Genomic DNA, 20404 nt, shown 5'->3' on the forward strand with positions numbered 1-20404 from the left:
GCCATCATAGAATACATCACACTGTAGGGGAACTGGGGTTCTTTTAACTTGTTTTGTCTTCTACTAACTGAGCATCAGCAGAGACTTTCTTCACTCATGGCTGACTCTCTTGCACCTAGCACAATGCTATGTACAAAGTAGTTATTCATACCTGTGTTTGTCTGATGACTGAAAAAATGTCACAAAAAAAGTTCACGTGTGAATACCTTTTTACAGGAATGTTCTCTGTAGTACAGAACTGCTTAGGAAACAACCACTATCATTGTTTATCAGGCCAACTACGTGTCTGTCGTGTGCTAAACCCCTTTACGTGTGTCCACTCGTAAATCCTCACAACCATCTTAGGAAGTAGGTATTATCATAGCAATTTTGTATTTGAGAACACTGAGGCCCAGAGAAGTTAAGGAACATATTCCAGATTACAGAGTTCTAACTGGTAAAGGCCACCTAAAGCTATTTCTAGATGACTTCAATTTTCTATGTTCTTTTCTAATTCCTCATATTTAAAAATGACACCACCAATGATGCTGCTTCCTGAGCAAAACTCCTCTCCATCCAGCCAACTCTCAGCAATATTTACATGCAGGATATCTCTAAAGTATATGTGGCAAACATACCATAAGTTCTCGTGCAATATCAGATTACTTAGAAAGGTTTTCATGTAGTGAGAAAACAGCCATGAAAGCTAGCAGGTATGCAGGAAAACTGGTAGGCACTAAAACAGAGCAGGGGATCTAATGTTGTGGCCTAAAAGACATGAAAGAACTTTAGTTACTTTCACTTTCACAGAAATCTGTCTTTCTAGGCAACGTGGCTTTACTACGCAGTCAGTGGTGTACTCCGTCCAGAAAGACAGGAGAAAGGCTCGGGAAGAGCTGGCAGAGGGCCAAGAATCACACGGAAATACGGGCAAAACCAGCTACGAAAAGTATGCCAAGCTAGGAAGAGTTGATCCCAACAGCCTAACAAAGCTCTTCCTGACCCTCATTCGGCTGCTCTTCCTACACCTGGAGAACCAGAACTAGAACTAGGTAAACATTACAGGAAGGCAGATTTCAACTTAGTACCAAAAGAAACCTTCCCCTGGAGCTGTCCAAATGTGGAGACTGGTGTTCAGAAACTAATTCATGAAAGGTAAATGATACAAACTCTTAATACTGAAGGGCAGTCAAGCCCTGGATGGTGCAGTAAATGAGATGGTGGTAGCAGCAACTAGTATTTTTTTTTTTTTTTTTGCGGTACACGGGCCTCTCACTGTTGTGGCCTCTCCCGTTGCGGAGCACAGGCTCCGGACGCGCAGGCTCAGCGGCCATGGCTCACGGGCCCAGTCGCTCCGCGGCATGTGGGATCTTCCCAGACAGGGGCACGAACCCACGTCCCCTGCATCGGCAGGCGGACTCTCAACCACTGCGCCACCAGGGAAGCCTGCAACTAGTATTTATTGAGCACTTACTATAGTGCCAAGCACTGTGTTCAGCACTTTTTACATGGATTATCTCATTTAATCCTCGAACAGCCTATAAGGTAGGGTCATTTATTCCATTTTTACTAATGAAGGAATTGCTCAGGGCTACAGGGATTCACACCAAATGGTGCCTTTTACTGGTGAAAACTGCCTCATTCCCTTCCAAATCTGAAATTCTACTCTATGTTCTAAAGTCGTGAACCATTTAACTCTATTTTTTAACAAATATTTAAAGTTTTCTTAGTCTCCATTTTCTGTTCTTTTGAGACTGAGTGAAGAGTTAATACTCTGTTCTCCTGCCATCCAAACTTAAATTAGGTTGATGTAGTAAAGGTAAAAATTGAATGAAAACAACAATAAAGATGATTTCTTTCAAGCTTTGAGTTGCTCATAAGGAAAAATGTAAATTTTTAAAACTATCAAAGGTATTTAGAGGAAGAGAAATGGAAAAGAGAAATGGTAGATGAAAGCAAAGTTTACATGTTACTCTAAAGGTAGGCTGATTTGGTAGGAAGTTGCTTCCATTTCTGCATAATGCAAGAGGTAAAATCCCTACTACCTACCTGGACCAAAATATTTTATAACTCCAACCATAAGAATTCGAACTATTCCCACTGCACAGAGTATGCCAATCCAATATCAATAACTAATTCAAACACATTAACTGGTAACTATGTCAATGGTATAACTCTTGAAGCTGTAACCCAGTGTCAGTTCAAGTGTAAGAATGTCCCATTAATCCTGCATTAGGGAAGGAGAAGGTCCTAAACAGCTACAATCCACACATTCACAGATAAAAAATAGTTCTGTCATAGCATATTGGCCACCAAAGATATGTTTTATCAACAATATTCCCTTTTGGTTTTCCTCGTTACAGCCAGATACCTGAAATAAACTGGCTATTGAAATTTCACTGTAATGCTGCATTTTTATAGCTGCTTTACCTTCAACAAGAATAAAATGCTTTGTGGTATAGTTACCAAGTCAACGCTTTATGATATAATCAAACAACCTGACTAACATGGCATCTGCAGAAGGATGGACAAAGGCCCTGCTTCTAAGGGGGAGGGTCACTCTCCCTGCTAAGGTCTGGCCCTTTCCCGTGACTTATTTCCTTCTGATCCTTCTGAGTGTGATCAGATATGTTCTATTTTAGGGGATGAAGTAATAACAGATTTACATCACATAAAAAATAACATAGCAAAAATTAAGAAGATTATTAAAGCTTCTGTGGGAATATAACTTTCCTTGGTGAGAGGGCTATTTCAACCATTCAAACTCCTAAAAATGTATAGTTCTGTAAACCTAGAATTCCTTTTCCATAAATTACCCTAAGGAACTAACCAGACCACTGTAAAAATGTATGTATAAGAATACTTGTCACAGCATTATTGATAATTACTAAAAACCAGAAATAATCCATCTATCACTGAAGAATTGTTTAAATAAATTACGGTACTATCATAGAATACTATGGGCAACACTAAAAACTGATATACATATCTCTACTGACATGCAAAGATGACTATAATATACTGTTTACTGAAAAGAGTAGGCTATAAAACTGAATGCAAAGCATGACTGTATTTTTTGTTGATACATATATTTCACAGATAAAAGATCAGGAAAAAAAGACTATAAAATACTAATGTTGGCTTTTCTCAAAGAGTGAAGATAACAAATTTGCTCTCTTTTAACTGTTCTGTATAGTAAAATTTTTTATAACAAGTACAAACTGTGTTTTATATATATATATAAATAATATACTTATGAAACAATAACGCTCAATCCATTTCTTTAAAAATCACAGTAATGCCAGAGCACTTTTTGGGCAAATAGGAAGACAATTCTTCCTTTCTTGGACACCCAATGCATCAGCAACTAAACACAGGGTACATGTCTACCCACATAATCCCAAAGCACAGTTGTATGTGTTAGAACAATTCCACTGAAATGCTCACATACTTTTCTGAAATTCCTCCAGTTTTTTAACCGCTTCATCTCGTTCTTGCCTAATTTTGTCACACTGAAATGAGAAAAAAGCAGAAATGTTAACTTTATATCATAAGTTTGGAAAGACAAGAAAGAGCAAACATAAACAATTTTATGAAAACAAAAAATAAAAATCTTAAAAAAGCATTAATGATATATCCAGAAAAGACAAAAACTCTAATTCAAAAAGATACATGCACCCCCAATGTTCATAGCAGCACTATGTACAATAGCTAAGACATGGAAGCAACCTAAGTGTCCATCAACAGATGAATGGATATAGAAGATATGTGATATGTATACCATGGAATATCATTCAGCCATAAAAAAGAAATAGTGCCATTTGCAGCAATATGGATGGACCTAGGGATTCCTATACCAAGTGAAGTAAGTCAGACAGAGATAAATATATGATATCACTTATATGTGGAATCTAAAAAATAATACAAATGAACTTATTTACAAAACAGAAACAGACACACAGACATAGAAAACAAACTTACGGTTACCAAAAGGGAGAGGGCGGAGATAAATTAGGAGTACGGGATTAACAGATACATATCACTATATATAAAATAGATAAACAACAAGGATTTACTGTATAGCGCAGGGAACTATATTCAACATCTTGTAATAACCTAATGGAAAAGAATACACACACACATACAACAGAATCACTCTGCTCTACACATAAAATTAACACAATATTGTAAATCAACTATAGTTCAATAAAAAAGAAGAAAAATAGAATAATTTTAAAAAGAAAAAAAATATACGAAGGGAAAAAAGGCATGAATGGCCACATGGTATTTGTTACTGCTCACCAGCATGATATTTGTACCACTTGTATCTGGCCAATTTTCTCAGACCTTCTAAGATAATGAGTCACCTTCCAGGCTCATTATCTCTTCAGTAACAGACCAATTTAACATCCTTGAGTTAAAATGTATTCATTCTTTTAGAGAATATTTGTGCCTCTTTTTAAGTAGGTATTTTGCTGACACAGTAAAAACCCCACTCATCCGCAGGTCAGATTGCTGAAACTGCGCAGTTTCAATTATCCAGAACCCTGGGGGCACACTGGAAGTGACCACTGCCTGGAGGCAAACTGCTGCCCAAGTCCCATGCACTCTCTCACTCAAGAAAAAACCATCCATGTATCCTTAGAATTCTGAATAGAAGAAGGTAGCAAATTAAAAGGAGGGAAGGCAAAAATAACTTATTAAAGCATGAGGATCTTTTAGGGTATCAGGTACAGAAACAAGTATCTAAACTGGCTCTGTAGACATTAATGAATTTTTTTAAAACCTAACATTCATTATGAGAACTGAATTCAATTCACCCCGATTTTCACAAAATAGGAAGTAAAACACATTTTAGGAAGATTTTCATCAAAAATATCTAAAACTTTAAAAAGTGATTTTAGCTATTAGAATGATAATTAAAATTTTAATTGTGTGGGAATACTACTATACTAAGAGGACCATATGAACAAAGTTATATTTTAATCCTACCATGTCAGAAAAACACATCTGGGATATGTTTTTTGGGATTTCACACCTTTGGGTATTTTTATTTTCAAATGTCAATGGCTAAAAAATTATGATGCCACTGATAATTGGGAAAACCCAAATTAAAATAGTAAGATATTCTCATCTAATAGACTGGCAAAAACTGGAGAAGTCTGGGATCACATGTCGGATACTCTCACATACTGCAGATGAAATGTCAACTAGCATAACTACTTTTGGAAATAAACTAACAAAATTGGACTTGTACATACCCTATGACTCAGCAATTCTACTTCTAGATTCTAGAATCTCTAGCAATGTGTACAAAATGATCTATACAAACATGTTCTGCATTTATAATAACAATAAATCATGGTATATCCATATAATACACTATAAATGAAAATGAATGAACTGAAGTTAAATGTATCAACATAGATAAACCTCAGAAACCATAATGTTGAGTAAAAGGAATTATAGAATATATATCAAATGATACCTTAAGCACACAAAAACACTTTATATATTTATATTGTATCTGTATATTTCCCAATACATATGGTATATATAAAAACATAAAAACATGAACTAGAAGGATACACACAAAATACATAACAGTAGCTGCCTCTTAAAAGATAGGGAGGGGAAGGGGTCTAGGGCTGGGTGACACAAAGGACCTTCAATTTTATCTGTAGCATTCTTTTCTCTTTTAAGTTTCAAAAAAAAATAAGCTAATTCTGTGAGGTGTGTATTTGTTATATTATTCTCTGCCCTTTTCTATGCTTTTAAAATATTTTTAAAATAAAAAAATTAAGAAAGCAGTTCAGTTTTGTACGTCAGTCTCTCAGGAACTGAAACTTTCTAGAAGTTTTAGTTTTAAAAACCTATCTCTGTTCATTTGGGTAAATCCATTCTGGCTAGAGTACATGAAACGAGTACACGGTGTTAAACTAGCAAAGCTATTTACTAAATCCTGACCTAGACCCTCCACAAGAGGGGTCAGGCAGGACCATTTTCTAAAGGAAAAGCCATATCCTTTCATTAAAGTTTTCTTGTGTCAATTTAACTTCTGTAAAAAAGTAATTCTAATACAATTTCTAGTCCCAACTTCACATGTAAATTGTATTTATTGTCTTTTGGTGTTTAAAATTCTAAACACTCTATAGAGTCCTGGATTCTCAAATACGTTTATGAGATCCTTCCCCCACCAGATAGTGTAACACCTAACTTCATGAGCGTGTTAGCCAGCTGTTTCAGGAACGCTCCTCTCATTTTCTAGAATGTAGTACCTGTTCCCCTTGTACTTCCCCACCACCCTGCCAGTCTGCCCACCCATGGCCCATGCTCTTCGCTCATAAGGCCCAGGTAGACATGCTTTGGTTAATAAAGGGTCTCAACATCACAGTCTTATCCCAACATTCAAGTAACAAGTTTCTACAGTCCAGCTATGTGCTTTCACACTAACTCTATAGTCATCACCAGCAGATTCAGAAGCAGTCTCCCAACACCAGCTGTGTTCTATCAGAGGTCTTCATGTTGCTGTGCTTTCTATTTTCTGCAACCATATTATGATAGAACTGGCAGCCACAGAATTTACCATCTGCTATGGATACTGAAAGGGGTGTGTATTGTGGGGGCGGGGATTTACACATGCTGCAAAAGCAACTTATTTATTCCAACCAGAGCTGAGCAAAATATGAAGGACGTACCCGTTTACTAAGCAGAAATCCAAACATCTCCTTATTTCATCATTTTAGATGAACCCAGAAAAATATCTTGTAACCTTTCTCTCGATCTACCAACAGAGAGAAAGTAGCAAAGATTCCGGGCCTTTTTGGAAGAACGTTGTATCTTTACATCCCACAGAAGCCCCTCACCCATCCTACCCCTTCCTCTCTCCTGCTCACGCAGCTGCATCATTTGTAGAAACTGCTTCTTTTTGTGTGAGAATTGCTCGTGAAGACTCTGCAATAGCAACAGATGTTCTTGGGCCCACGTCCCTTAATTACGATGCTCAACGATTCTCTGTAGCTCAAGGCTGGGGTAGAACCCAGCAGCACGAGTGCTGGCTGGTTTAAGCAAGTTGGATCACATTACATCAATTCTAGAGTCTCTATTTTGGCTCTTCATGAAGTGGTGAATTGGCGGGAGGTTAGCCTTGCTGCTTTTGAAAGCTCTTCATATTAGAAGCCCTGGCTGTTTTCCAGAACTCTTCCTTGAGGCTCATCCAGGCAGATACCTGGCTTCTGAAACTAAACCAGCATCTCAAAGCACTGGCAGACTGATTTGTGAAGGAAAGTCTTTCCAGTGTGTATTGGTATTCCCCTCTCCCCGACCGAAATAGGCAGCTCTGTTCTTTCTGCCTCGCATATCATCCAACTCCTGTTTGTACTAAAATGTCTGCTTAACGGGGCTCAGCAGAAGTACAGATAACTGTAGGTACTAAGATATCTTTATATTTTGCTGTGTGTATATTTTATGCAAGAAAACCCCCAATATTCTGAATTGTGTCTAACTTCCACTAACATAAACATTCATTTTTATCTCCATGACACACAAATGCAACAAAGAGTTGCCAGCCTACAGAAAGGCCAGTGTGGGGCCCAAGAAGTACACACATGCACTGCATACACAGGACAGCAACAGAGTAGGCAATCTACACAAAGACAACTACCGTACAGTTGACTGAATTAGACTTCTAAGCAGGCATCTACTGTAATCACTGAATGCCTTTATTTCCTTCCTCCAAGTATTGAACAAATTATTCATACAGGTGCTATGTTAAGCAGAGAAAATACAGTGGGGAACATAACAGGCAATGTGCTCTCACAAAAGTTATGATCAACCAAGAAAGATCAACAGTGAAACAAGCAATTTATAAGAACACTTGCCATAATGAGAGAAGTACTGCACTACAGGAACATACAGCAGAGGCTACAACATTAAGTCTGAAAAGGTCTCAACTCCACACCATTTTTTACTTATTTGTCTTGAACTTCATTCCTTTTATGTCCAGTTACAATATTTAAAAGTTTAAACAGGCAAAGCTTCAGAATTGTCCATATTTACCTGTTTTAGAATATTTGGTGATGCAGTTCGAGGACCATCAAATCATTTTTAGTAAAACTCAACAATTCTATTGTTCCACCTATGTAAGTTTGGCTAGAACTCAGCTGTGCTTATCCTTAAAGAACACAATAAATTAAATCATTCCCACTAGGATGGAATTCTTTTCACTCTCTTTCGGTAGTGTTCTTTCTTCCAATTCAAAGTTCTTTCCCTCCAATTTTCACAGGCAATGAAGTAGTAGCTGTCCCCTAAAGCTGTCTTACAGCATTCTCCAAATTCTAGGTATTGTGTGTTAGATGGAAACACATGTCATCAGAACAGAGATCCTTGCTCTTTGTTTCTGGATAGATTGCTGTTAATAAGAGACTCATTTTCACTTTCAAACTGCTAAGTAATTACTTTTTCTCTGGCACAACCACTTGCCACTCTGCTCTAAAGAAACTGCATGTATGTGAATGTATTATGCATGAACAGTTAGCATAATGGATGCATATCTTGCTCTTTAAAGTGGCTTCTTTACTGATTTTTTTTAAATAAAATACTTTGGGACCTTCACCTCTGAAATTTACAAAAGATGAAGAAATTTTAACAATAGACAACTGAGCCAAGATGCAAACAGTATCATCTATCTTGCTTCTTGAAACCTAAGTCTTGGAAAGTGTCTGTCTCATTCCCTTTTCATTCATTGTTCCTGGCAAGCTGACAGAACCGCCTGATGCAGTGTTACAGTAGCTCACCCAAACGACTTCTAATCAGCCACTTAAACATTTATTCATTTCAAAACTCGATCTCGGAACATAGAATTAAACATAAATACTTACTGTTCAAAGGCAGACATTCTTCTATTCTACAGATTTCCTTCTTTTTATGCACACTCCACATTGCCCCCACCACTCTGAGAAATGTGAAAGCTATTCCATTAAAAGCTCAAAAAAGCTCTGCCCCCCCATATAGGAAAAAAACCACAAACAGCTATGACAAAGATCCTGAATGAGTCATAAGAGAATGCCCTTCAATTGTAGAAGCATGACTAACACATTTAAATATGATGATTGCTTCACAAGCAGAGTAAAACTTCATTTGGTTGACTTCAAAATATACAAGTCCTCTATTTTTTTTTACCCCAAAAATAATTTGGAAGGGTTGTTGACTTCAATGTGATAGGCCTTCTCACTTTTTAACATATTGTTGATAATGCTATTTAGAAACTGGGCAAAAAATAAGTAGCACCCTTTCCATAATCTCCACGTATCTTGATGTCTAAAAAAAACAAAACTGAAGCTTTTACACTTTAATCCAACCCAGATATCTTACATGTACCCTATATAATATTTTGATAATGAATTTTGGTTGATAAAATGTGGTAAGTGCATAAGAAATATACAGATGTTTCATTACAAAGAGGCGACAATTCTGCTTGTGAGAGAAAGAAGACTTTGAAAAAAAGTAAGCCACATTTAATCCAAGCATTAAGAGATAAGAGTTAGTCACATGGAATTGAGTAGGAACCTTGTCTTTTTGTTCTTTTCCCATTCCACCCCTAAACTCTAAGCATTCACTTATATGTACAATTTATCACAGTTATTTGTCAACTTGCCTGCGTCCCTCATTAGAGTAGTTTTATTCTAGAGTGGGACCTTCGTACATTTTTCTTTATATCCCAGTACTCAGAAGGCATTCAGCAAAAAGTTTTCCTTATCAACTCAGATCCTGATTCCATCCTCAAAGACATTGATAAAAACCACAAAATGATCAGCGTTATATTGTTCTTAAAAAGGGAGAACTGCAAAGGAAAAGATCATTAAAACACTGGCGCACCCTCCCAAATCTCCTACTCTTACCCTTGGAATGCATTATGTCAGAATCTATACACATGTGCGCGCGCGCACACAAACAAACACACAGAGGCACACGCACGCGAGAATTTTTCTGATGTAAGACTGATTTGATATTTAACTTTCAGTTTTTAAATACAAACCAATAGATGATGAAGACAAACGATCCAGAAAAGTATTGAGTCTGATAATTTGCTGTGGAAAATTCATGGGCTAACAATAAAAAATTAAGAATAAAACCAAGACCTTTGGGGAAAAAGTCAATTAGATCCCCTAGGTTTACCTGCTTCAAAATGAGTATTTTTGGTTAGAATACCCTGTCTGAATCTAGACTCTGTTAAGCCCCGAGGTCCTGTTTTCTGTGAAATAGAGCTGGCACAGGGTGGTTTGGAGCATCAGATAAGGGAGATAAGGGAATGTACATGACACAGTAGCTGCTTAAAAAAACAGTCTCTTAAGCAACCGCTGTTCTGAGGAAATTCATGTCCTACCACTTGTCTCAACAGAGGAGATTCTAAACAGGGCATAAAAAGATCTACCCAAAGGAATCACACCCACTGTCTCTTCCCATTGATAAGGTTCATGACCTGACAACAAAGATGTCTAGACTTAATGTGGACACACAGAAGGAAAAAACTTGCCATTTATTTTTCTGGTCGCTTACACTTCTGCAAAATTTCCCCACATCAAATTAACTATGGCAAAAGACTCTTACTTTAGATTCCTATCCTTGACTGATTTAACTGAACTCGTGTGGGGTCACGAGGTAAGAATGGCCATGAATATTTGCTGATGGGGACTGGACAAAGCTCACACAGCCAGGCACAGAGAATGCTTTGCCAGAGAAAATGGTGTTCTCCATTTACCACCTCCAGAACTAAAGCTGCTTTTACTCATTCTGTGCTGTATTAAAAAGGCTTTTATTATAGGCTTCCCTCCTTTGTAATACAGCCCCCAATTCGGGGAAGAATCTGCAGTAATAAGCCTACTAGTCTTTTAACACAAGATAAACAGAGTGCGGTAAACTTAAAACCATCCTATTTTGTTTTACCCAACCACACAGCATTCCATATTGTTTTCATTTCTTTTCTTCCCATTTCTGTTAATAGTTATTTTTAAAGAATAAGTACAGAAGCACGTCAATACAGATGTTACAAAAGTATCAGGACATACTCTGTGTAGAGAAACATGTAAACAGGTAATGGGCTAAGGTAATTTTTAATCCTTGTTTTGCCAAATGCATCTTACCTACAATTCACTTGTATAACAGATGGTTCACATAAAAACTCACTGCAGAAAGTGGCTCGCAGTTAAACAACCATCATCATCACTAATAACAGATGTTTATAGAACATCTACTATCTTTAGGGCAATGCTAGGTCTACAAGTAAGCAAGGATTAAAGAAGGATAAGAGAAAACAAAAAATTTACTCTTTTTCCTCTTATGTTATTCACATTCTTCTATATCCTTCTTTCTTCATCAAATGAAGACACTTGTTTGCTTTCCCTCCTCCTATCTTCCAGGTTAAACCAAGGAGTTCTCCTGAATTAACCCTTCCAACTTGTTTTGCTCTTCCCCCCTTGGACCAGGAACATATATAGAAGAGACTCAATTGACTGATAACGTCTTGGCTCCTTCTCCTAGAGCTGGAACTTACGGAAAAAGACTCAAGCTATCTGGCATAAGCTTCACCCATTAGCTTTGCTTTAAAATTATGGGACAACAGGGACCCAAGATCTAAGCATATACTCCCCACCTGTTGGCATCCTCGGGACATCTGTGATTTTGTGTGGTTATGTTAGAATTAGAAATCTTGTCAAACTGTATTATGTGACCTCCTTACCATATTAGAGACGCATGTACCAGCCACCTTCTATCACAGATATTCTCATCACCCCACCCACCATTCCCTGAATTGCCTAGTGAAAGGAAGGGAAGATACTTAAAATTTCAAATATAAATAAATTTTTAAATAAAAATTTTATTTCAAAAATAATATTTACAAATAATATTTACAAATGAGCAAAGGAGCATGAAACGTGGGTGAAAAATAACGATCTAAAAATCTATTATAATGTGCTTTGAACTAGAGGACTTACCATTAATACCACCACACCAACATCTATATAGGTGGCAAATTAATACAAGTAAAAAAGTTAAATATGATTTTTAAGAGTTCAATAAATACCCACAAACGTGCCACAAGTTTTACAAATATTTAGCTCACTGCCAATTTTCATTACAGCTCTTACTCTGAAATTTTAAAGACAAGGTTGCATAATGATGTGTACCTTCTTTCATAACCACGAAGGACCTGTCTTATTAATTTTCCACCATGGATGTTATGCTTTGAAATATCTGGTCTATCAAACAAATTTCTAAAAATAGAAATTTAAAATTTTTAAAATAAGTTTCATTTATATCTAAATAACAATAATGGACAGTTCCCCCTCTCTCTCCTTTTCATTTTCTACTCAGTCCCTCTACTTTCTTTAGCCTTCCCTTCTGTATGTCCCTTCCCTAAACTTATAGGGAAAAAAAGATATATGTTAAAAAAACACTCATGGGGCTTCTCCCTGGTGGCGCAGTGGTTGAGAGTCCGCCTGCTGATGCTAGGTGACACGGGTTCGTGCCCCAGTCTGGGAGGATCCCACATGCCGCGGAGCGGCTGGGCCCGTGAGCCATGGCCGCTGAGCCTGCGCGTCCGTCCGGAGCCTGTGCTCTACAACAGGAGAGGCCACAGCAGTGAGAGGCCCGCGTACAGCAAAACAAAACAAAACAAAACAAAACACTCATGAATCTTAAATGGATATGTCCAGAGACATAAAGGTAAGTAGAATTTAATTATTTAACCGTTAAAAAATAAAACTGCCAGAGCCCAGGAAAATATTCACCACGCTTCACCATCTTCACATTGGGTGTTTTTCAACTTCCAACAGATTATTCATATACTTAGAGGAGGCAAACATACAAAGGATTTAGGGAAGCATCTGAGCTAAATACCAATGACTAATTCCAAAGAGTTCTCTCCAGATCTAATATGTCTCAACCCAAAAGGTAAATGTCTCAGGCCTTCAATTCCATCACTAGAATCCCAAATCTGACTGCTGGAAAAAGTACAATTCTTGGGGGCTTGAGTTGCTTGGCTTGGTGCCTTGCTGCACATTTAGCCGTGTAGTTAATCTCCCAGAGCAGCGCCCACTGTGGCATGCCTGCTATTCTTTACCATCTGGAGCCTGGAGTTGATATTAGCCTGAACCACACATGCAGGAGAAAAGAAATTTAAAAAACCACTCTCATTCGCATTTAACTGAAACTGGTGGCAGAACAATGCACCATGCTGTCTAGGCTTTTACACAAGTAAGAGAGGAAAGAAAGGGTAAAGTACAAACCTTCTCCTTTGTCTTCTGGTTCTCTGCTCTGAGGTCTTCATATTCACCTATTGCTAAAAGAAAAAAAGCAAAGCAATGTTATAATGCTATCAAAAGTTTACTATGGGAAAACCTGGGAACCCAACTAACCCCTATTGTCTATTTACAAGGTTCTGGGTGGGGTGGAGAAGAGGCCACAGAAGAAGGGCTCCTGCTTTTAAGAATAAGGAAGAAGAAGAGACCAGAGCAGATGTGAGCCCACAGAGCCGAATTTCAGTTCTCCTGGGTTATTAGGAAGACCTATGAGCCATAAGTGCCTATGACAAGTCACTTGTCATCTTTGATGTTCAGCACTTGTGACAGGTTGGTGTCCCTGAAGTTCCTTCCAGCAAGATTAGTCTGTGGTGCTATAATCACAGGTTTATTTAAGATTAGTCTCCAGAAAATAAACTCAATGTCACATATCTTCTTTATCCGCAGGGGAAAGTTTCTGCTATGAGCATTCAGCTAAGAACAACTATTTTCAGGCACTGCAAGATCATCAACCACCAAGCCATGACCAGATCCCAGCCAGATTCATTTCACTAAATTAGAAAAATATGTGAATTATCTGGAACTATTTCCAGCTATGTGGGAAAAGCAGCAGTTTTCTACTTAAAATCCTCCACTGCCAGAAAAGCAAGCTGAACTCCCACATTCATCTCTTAGCCAAAGCACCATTTTTAGATAGCCTCACAGTTGAGAATGTGCCATTTAGAGCGTATGGTGGGAAGAAAGAGACTGATTTAGGACTACTGATGGAGCAGAATGTCTAAGGTGGACCCAGCAGAACCACTGCCCACTCCCAGACCAGCATTTTGACTGGCACCAGACAGCCAGACAATAATCAAGTTTGGATTTTTATACTTTTACTTTAAAAAAATTTCATTGGGATTTATCTACAAAAAGCTAAGTTTTTCTTTAAAAAAAAAAAAAAGACAAACAGAGCTTCCTATTTCTATGAAGAACCTGAAGATATCAATTAAAAATCTGAAACCAGTGGTTTCAAGAACATTCCATATAATCTGGTCATTAATTCCAAAGTGTATGATTCTAACCACTGGAGCAGAGAATACCGTCAAAACAATTCAGATGGTAAAGTATATGCTGTTCCTTTCAACAGGGATCTGAAGGGTTTAGAATAGTTACTATGATGACCGGACCGAAATCTTAAAATCCAATTCAAATAAACAAATATTTATGAGACTATACCATCAATGGCCCGAAGTTTTATCAGCACTTCATAACCATCTAAATAAGAATTAATGGACATTTTATTGAAGCCACACTCAAAAAAGAATCTTTTTTTTGAAAAAAATTTTCTAATCTTTGAAAATTAGGTAGCCCATAAGATAGCTAAATGTACACATGTAAAGATACAGCCCTTTAAAAAATCATTACAGTTTCAACAGAAAAGATTTGATTGATCACAGAATGAAGCCCTCTGCACACCAGCTCCTTATCAGCCTCCATCAGACAAACCCCAACCAATGAGTATGAAATAAATTGTCCTCGGTTCTGAAAATTCAATAAAATGTCCCTCCCCTTCCTTTTTCTAACAAAAAGAAACATGAACTAAGAGATTCTAAAAATACGCACTTACATCATTAGGTAGTCTATGGTCATGGTCCCAAATCTTATTACTACATCTAATATTGTTTCAAAAAATAAATACTTTATTGAGAGACTTTGCTTTCGTTTACTTGACATTTAAAAGTATCTTTAGATAAAGTTGAAAAATCAAAATTGATTTACCACTCTATTCCTGATGACCTACTTTACAGACATACAGAAAAAAAAAAGACAGTAAGAAATTTTTTTTTTCTATTTAAAGCACCAGATAACGGCTATGAAGGCCTTTTTAAAAATACCGACACTGTTCTTCCATTATAATGCCAACAGAATCCAGGCGAAACACTATAGACTCCCAATTACTGGGTCTTTATGAAAAGCATTAATCATGAATCTTTACCTATAATATCTTAATGGAAACCACAGAAAATATGCTTTCCGTGACTGTAAGCAACTTAAAAAAAAAAAAAATGAAGCCAAGTACAGGGAAAGGAGAGGAAAAGTATGGGAAGAATTCAACCATTTGGTAGTGGGAAGGGGCAGTTGGGGAATTGGGCATAAACAAAAAATATTTACTTATATTTTTATTTCTTTGAATTTAAAAAAACCAAGATTACTGCCCTAAACAATATTCACATATATCATAGTGAAAACATGTGTAACCGCATCTTTAGCAAAACTGGTAAAAACTATAATGACCTATGTTATTCAGCTACTTCTCTTTTGGCAATGCCAAAGGGTCACAGAGAAAGCCTTATCGTTTTACAGCTGGCTCACACTTTCAAAACTTTTTAACATAAGCTGTGAAACTCAAGTGATTTAATGAGAGAGATCCTCCAAATTTTGAATTAATAAAAAAAGAAGAAATGATTTTGACCAATTCTCTGTCATGTGAAAGACATCTGCAGCTTGGGAAGACTTCATCCCTTGCATTTACAGATACAGCATAGTTCACTATACTGTAAAGTCACACAGCACAGCAATTTAAAAGTGCAGCCCAAGCACTTAACTTAGTCAGGTACCTTGGGCAAACTGGTTACTCTCTGCGTCTCCGATTCCTCATCTGGAAAATAGGAATAATAACTGTACATCTCTCATAGTGTTCTTATTAAGAGTAGGTGAGCTAACATGCAACAAGAGTGCTCAGGCATATTAAATGCTGAATGCATGTTAAACAAAGGTTATCATTACTGATACAGCAAGAGATCAGGCTGCTCCCTAATGCCTTCAGTCTCAGGCTTACTTCGGTGATACATGGCCTGAAAGATGGCAGAGCAGAAAATCTCTGAAATCCTAAGTACTACTACCTTCCACCAAAGAAAAGGAGGAGAGAGGGGGTTAAAGATCAACTGTAGTTTGTTGTAGTAAAAAAAGAAGGTGGCAAAGAAGTGGAAGCATGTCTGAAGCTGTACTTTTCAATCCTGGCTGCACATTAGAATCACCAGGGGAGCTTTTAAATCCTACAGCTCTCTAGCCTCCTCTCCACTCACCCCCAACCCAAGATTCTCATTTAACTAGGTGGACCTTGGACATCCGTATTTCTTTAAGAAGTAAGCACCCCAGGTGATTTTAATGTGCAACCAAAGAGGGGACTCACTACATAGGAGTATAGAATGGAAGAAAAAGGAAAATGTGGAGAAAACAAGGAGAATAGCAGGCAAAGCATGTGCTTCAAGAATCATGCTGGTTCTATATTCTAACCCACTAATGCCAAGAAAGAGAATTTTCTTTACAAGCTGCAAACCATGACACAGCCACCCCAGGAAGCAGCTGAGTAGACTTAGTTGTTTGAGAAACATGACAACTAAAGTTCAGAATTACAGGCCAATAACACCTCTGGCTAGGGTGAGCAACAATCAACTTGCCTGGGCCTTTTGCAGTTTCAGCATTTTAGAGTCCAGTGCCCCTGAAAACCTCTCAGACCCAGGAAGCTTAACCACCCTATCCTAGCATTAGCTCCAGATCAGTATTTCCAACCAACACTGTCTAGACCTGCACTGTCAAATATGGTAGCCACTAGCCACATGTGGCTACTTACATTTACATTAATTAAAATTAAATAAAATTTAAAATTCAGCTCTTCACCTGCTCTCACCACATTTCAAGTGCTCAATAGCTTACATGTGGCTAGTGGCCACAGAACACTTCCATCGCAGCTGGAAGTTCTACTGAACAGTACAGTTCTGGACATCTCTGGCCACATACCTTACAAGTACCTCAAACTCAACATGTTAGAAAGTGAACTCATCAATTCCATTTCACCCAAACCTCTTACTTCCTGTATACAGGACCACCATCTACCTAGTTCTCAAGCTAGTACCTCAGGATCACCCTTGATTCCCCACTTTCCCCCACCACCAAAGGATCATCAACTGCTCAGATCTCAAAATGTCTCTCCAATCTGCCCTTCCTCTATCACCAGTATCTCTGCCCTATTTCTGACCCTCAATAATAGCAAAACCCTCTCATCTAGCCTCTAGCTGCCCTCTATGCCAAGTTCATTCTTTACAAGGTAGACACTAGTTAGCACTGTAACAAAGAAACCTGCTTATTTCATTCTCTTGTTTAAAAACCACCAAAGATGTTAGCTTCACAACCTGGGAACCCCACTCTCCTCTCCTCTCCCCAATCAGAGACCACACTCACTCCATCATACCCAAAGTCCCAATGCTTCCCTAAACCCTCTAAGACCTTTCATACCCAAGTGTCTTTACAAATATTTTCCCTTCTGCCTGCAAGGTCTTCCCTTCTGCATCTTCCCTACCTCCTCCTTTTCAATGCAGTTCAACTGTCATTTCTTCTAAGAAACTCTCCCCATATAACGGGGGCAAAAATCAGCATTTATATTTCTAATATACTACCAAAGTATACTGTTCATAGATCTCTACTGAAGCATCTACATGCAACATTATAAGTTGTTTGAACACAGGTCTGTTTTCTTGTCTTTTCTCCCACTCAATTCCTTGCTATATACCTTACACTCAGCAGAATACAAAGCACAGAGTCTATGCCTATGTTGAATGAAATGAGAGGTTCATATAAATCTGTGATGTAGAGCAATTAAGCCAAATATTAACATCTCCCCTTTAAAAGTGAAGACACAAATGCATAGAAAAGTCAAATCCCACAGTAAGGAATGGTGGAAGCAGAACCAGTCTACTGATCCTAAAGATCATCCATGTAAAAAACATTTATGAGCACTACTCTGTGCAGTGTGCTAAAGCACTAGACCAGAAATAACCCTCTAGGTTGAAGACTATGTCTTTATGCATCCAGATGCCCTCTTCTAGCACAATGCCTGACATATTGTAGGCACTTAATAAATGTGTGTTAAATTCAGGAAGGAGGAAGAATGGATCTAGGTCTTCACATGAACAAATCATGAAAGAGCACATACTTTCCTCCCCATATTAAAAGGGCCTCTTAAATCATACGTTACAACAAGATACTTAATAAAAATGAAGCTTTAAATAGCCATCAAATGTAACCAGAAAAACACTGCCTCATGAGATCTTCTAATGTATATTCTCATCCACTGAGTTTACATCTTTGAGGCTCATGGAGCCTTGAAACCTCTCTTACTAATGGGGTATCAGGACATAAGTCATAACAGATAATGTTCAATTAGGACATTATTCACTTCTGCACACATCCCAGTAGGTTCTGCTCTTAAAGCCAGGATAGAAAGAGAAGTTGTTTATACCTCAGTTGTTAATTAAAGCATTAGAAAAGCCAGGGAAACACTGCTGGAAAACCTGATCAAAAAACAAAGGTGAGAGATTTCATATCTAAAAGAAATTATAGCAAACCTGAAATTCACTCTTCACCTGATAGAACACACAGTACAGTGTTAATGATTTAATGATGCTTAAGAAGTAATCTCAACAAACTATATTAATGACTTCAAGTTAGCCACCAGAAAGGAAGGAAACTGAGAACTTTAAAATACGTATATAAGTCTGGTTTCTGGTCTGGCATGTAAGGAGCTTGTAAGCCGACACTCTGGTCCTCACAACAACAAAAAAAGCTGAACACACTGAAAATCAACAACTCTTCTTGGATCCATGAGAGAACTGAAGTCACAGGGCAAATCACTACTCCAAAAATTAGAGATACACTCAGACAGATACAGAGGATCACAACTTACTGGAGCAGAAGCCAAGGTGCAGAAACACCCTCATGTGCCAAGATAGGAAAAAAAATCTAAACTGTAACTAACAAATTGCTAGAGGCTCAGTTCCAACAAGTTTGAGAGTTAAAAACTCTAGGCGTGGGCGGATCTTAAGAAGCCCCAACACTTTTTTGAGTTTTAACTCCAGGAGTACTACCAGGTCCTCACAGTGAATACTGAGAAAATTTCCCTACTGTTTCTGGCAGGGGAGGGGAAAAGTAGCCATCACGAAATATGCCCAGAGCATTCTGTTCTTTATAACAAGACCTTCCCTCAAGAGAAATTATTTCATTAGAGCCTAACAGATTAAAGGGAAGGTAAAACCAACTCCAGCACCTGTAGCCTTCTTGTCTCACGGACAGGGAAAACTGGAACTGAGAAGCACTTGTGAAAGTCACAGCTCTGGGGCACAGGCTCACTTAAAAACAGAGACCCTATCACAGGACTATTCCCTTCCCCTATACCCTACCACTACATGAATGTTTATAGCAGTTTTATTCCTAACTGCCAAAACTTGGAAGCAACTGTGATGTTCACCAACAAGTGAATGGATAAACTAACAATGGTACATCTATACAATGGAGTATTATTCAGAGAAAGAGAAACAAATGAGCTGTCAAGCACAAAAGACATGCAGGAAGCCCAAATGCATATTGCTACATGCAAGAAGCCAATCTAAAAATGCTATACTCTGTACAATTATAGCTATATAACATTATGGAAAAAGCAAAACTACGGAGCCAGTAAAAAGATCACTAGTTGCCAGGAGTTCCAGGGTAAGGTGAGAGGGATGAACAGGTAGAACAGAGGAAATTTTTGGAGCAGTGAAATTATTGTTTGATAATGTAATGATGGGTACATGTCATACATCTGTCAAAACCCATGGAATGTACAACATAAAGAATAAACCCTGGGGCTTCCCTGGTGGCTCAGTGGTTGAGAATCCACCTACCGATGCAGGGGACACGGGTTCGTGCCCCGGTCCAGGAAGATCCCACATGCCGCGGAGTGGCTGGGCCCGTGAGCCATGGCCACTGAGCCTGCGCTCCGCAACGGGAGAGGCCACAGCAGTGAGAGGCCCGCGTACAGCAAAAAAAAAAAAAAAAAAAAGAATAAACCCTAATGCAAACTACGGACTTTAGTTAATAATAATGTATCAATATTGGCTCATCAATTCTAAGACCTGTACCACACTAATGCAAGATGATAATAATAAGGAAAACGGGGGCAGGGAGGGGGAAGATGAGGGAATTCTCTGTACCTTCTGCTCAATTTTTCTGTAGTCTAAAACTGCTCCTCGAAGCCGTATTTAAAACAAATATATATATATAAATATGTGTGTATGTATATGTACATACATATATGTTGAGATATACAT

The 20404-nt window shown here is 38.0% G+C and overlaps 1 protein-coding gene across 2 annotated transcripts in view; it reads right to left on the reverse strand.

Annotated features, from left to right (window-relative positions):
- SHTN1 (shootin 1) overlaps nt 1-20404 on the reverse strand; it is a 101653-nt gene that overhangs the window by 73955 nt on the left and 7294 nt on the right. For both annotated transcript variants that reach the window (XM_060126458.1, XM_060126459.1), the window contains exons 2-3: nt 13266-13318; nt 3431-3491 (exon numbers count right to left, since the gene is read on the reverse strand). In XM_060126458.1, the coding sequence (XP_059982441.1) occupies nt 3431-3491; nt 13266-13318 (114 nt within the window). The remainder of the gene's footprint in view (nt 1-3430; nt 3492-13265; nt 13319-20404) is intronic.

The sequence above is a fragment of the Lagenorhynchus albirostris genome, chromosome 16 (assembly GCF_949774975.1).
Source record: "Lagenorhynchus albirostris chromosome 16, mLagAlb1.1, whole genome shotgun sequence".
NCBI classification, from domain to species: domain Eukaryota; kingdom Metazoa; phylum Chordata; class Mammalia; order Artiodactyla; family Delphinidae; genus Lagenorhynchus; species Lagenorhynchus albirostris.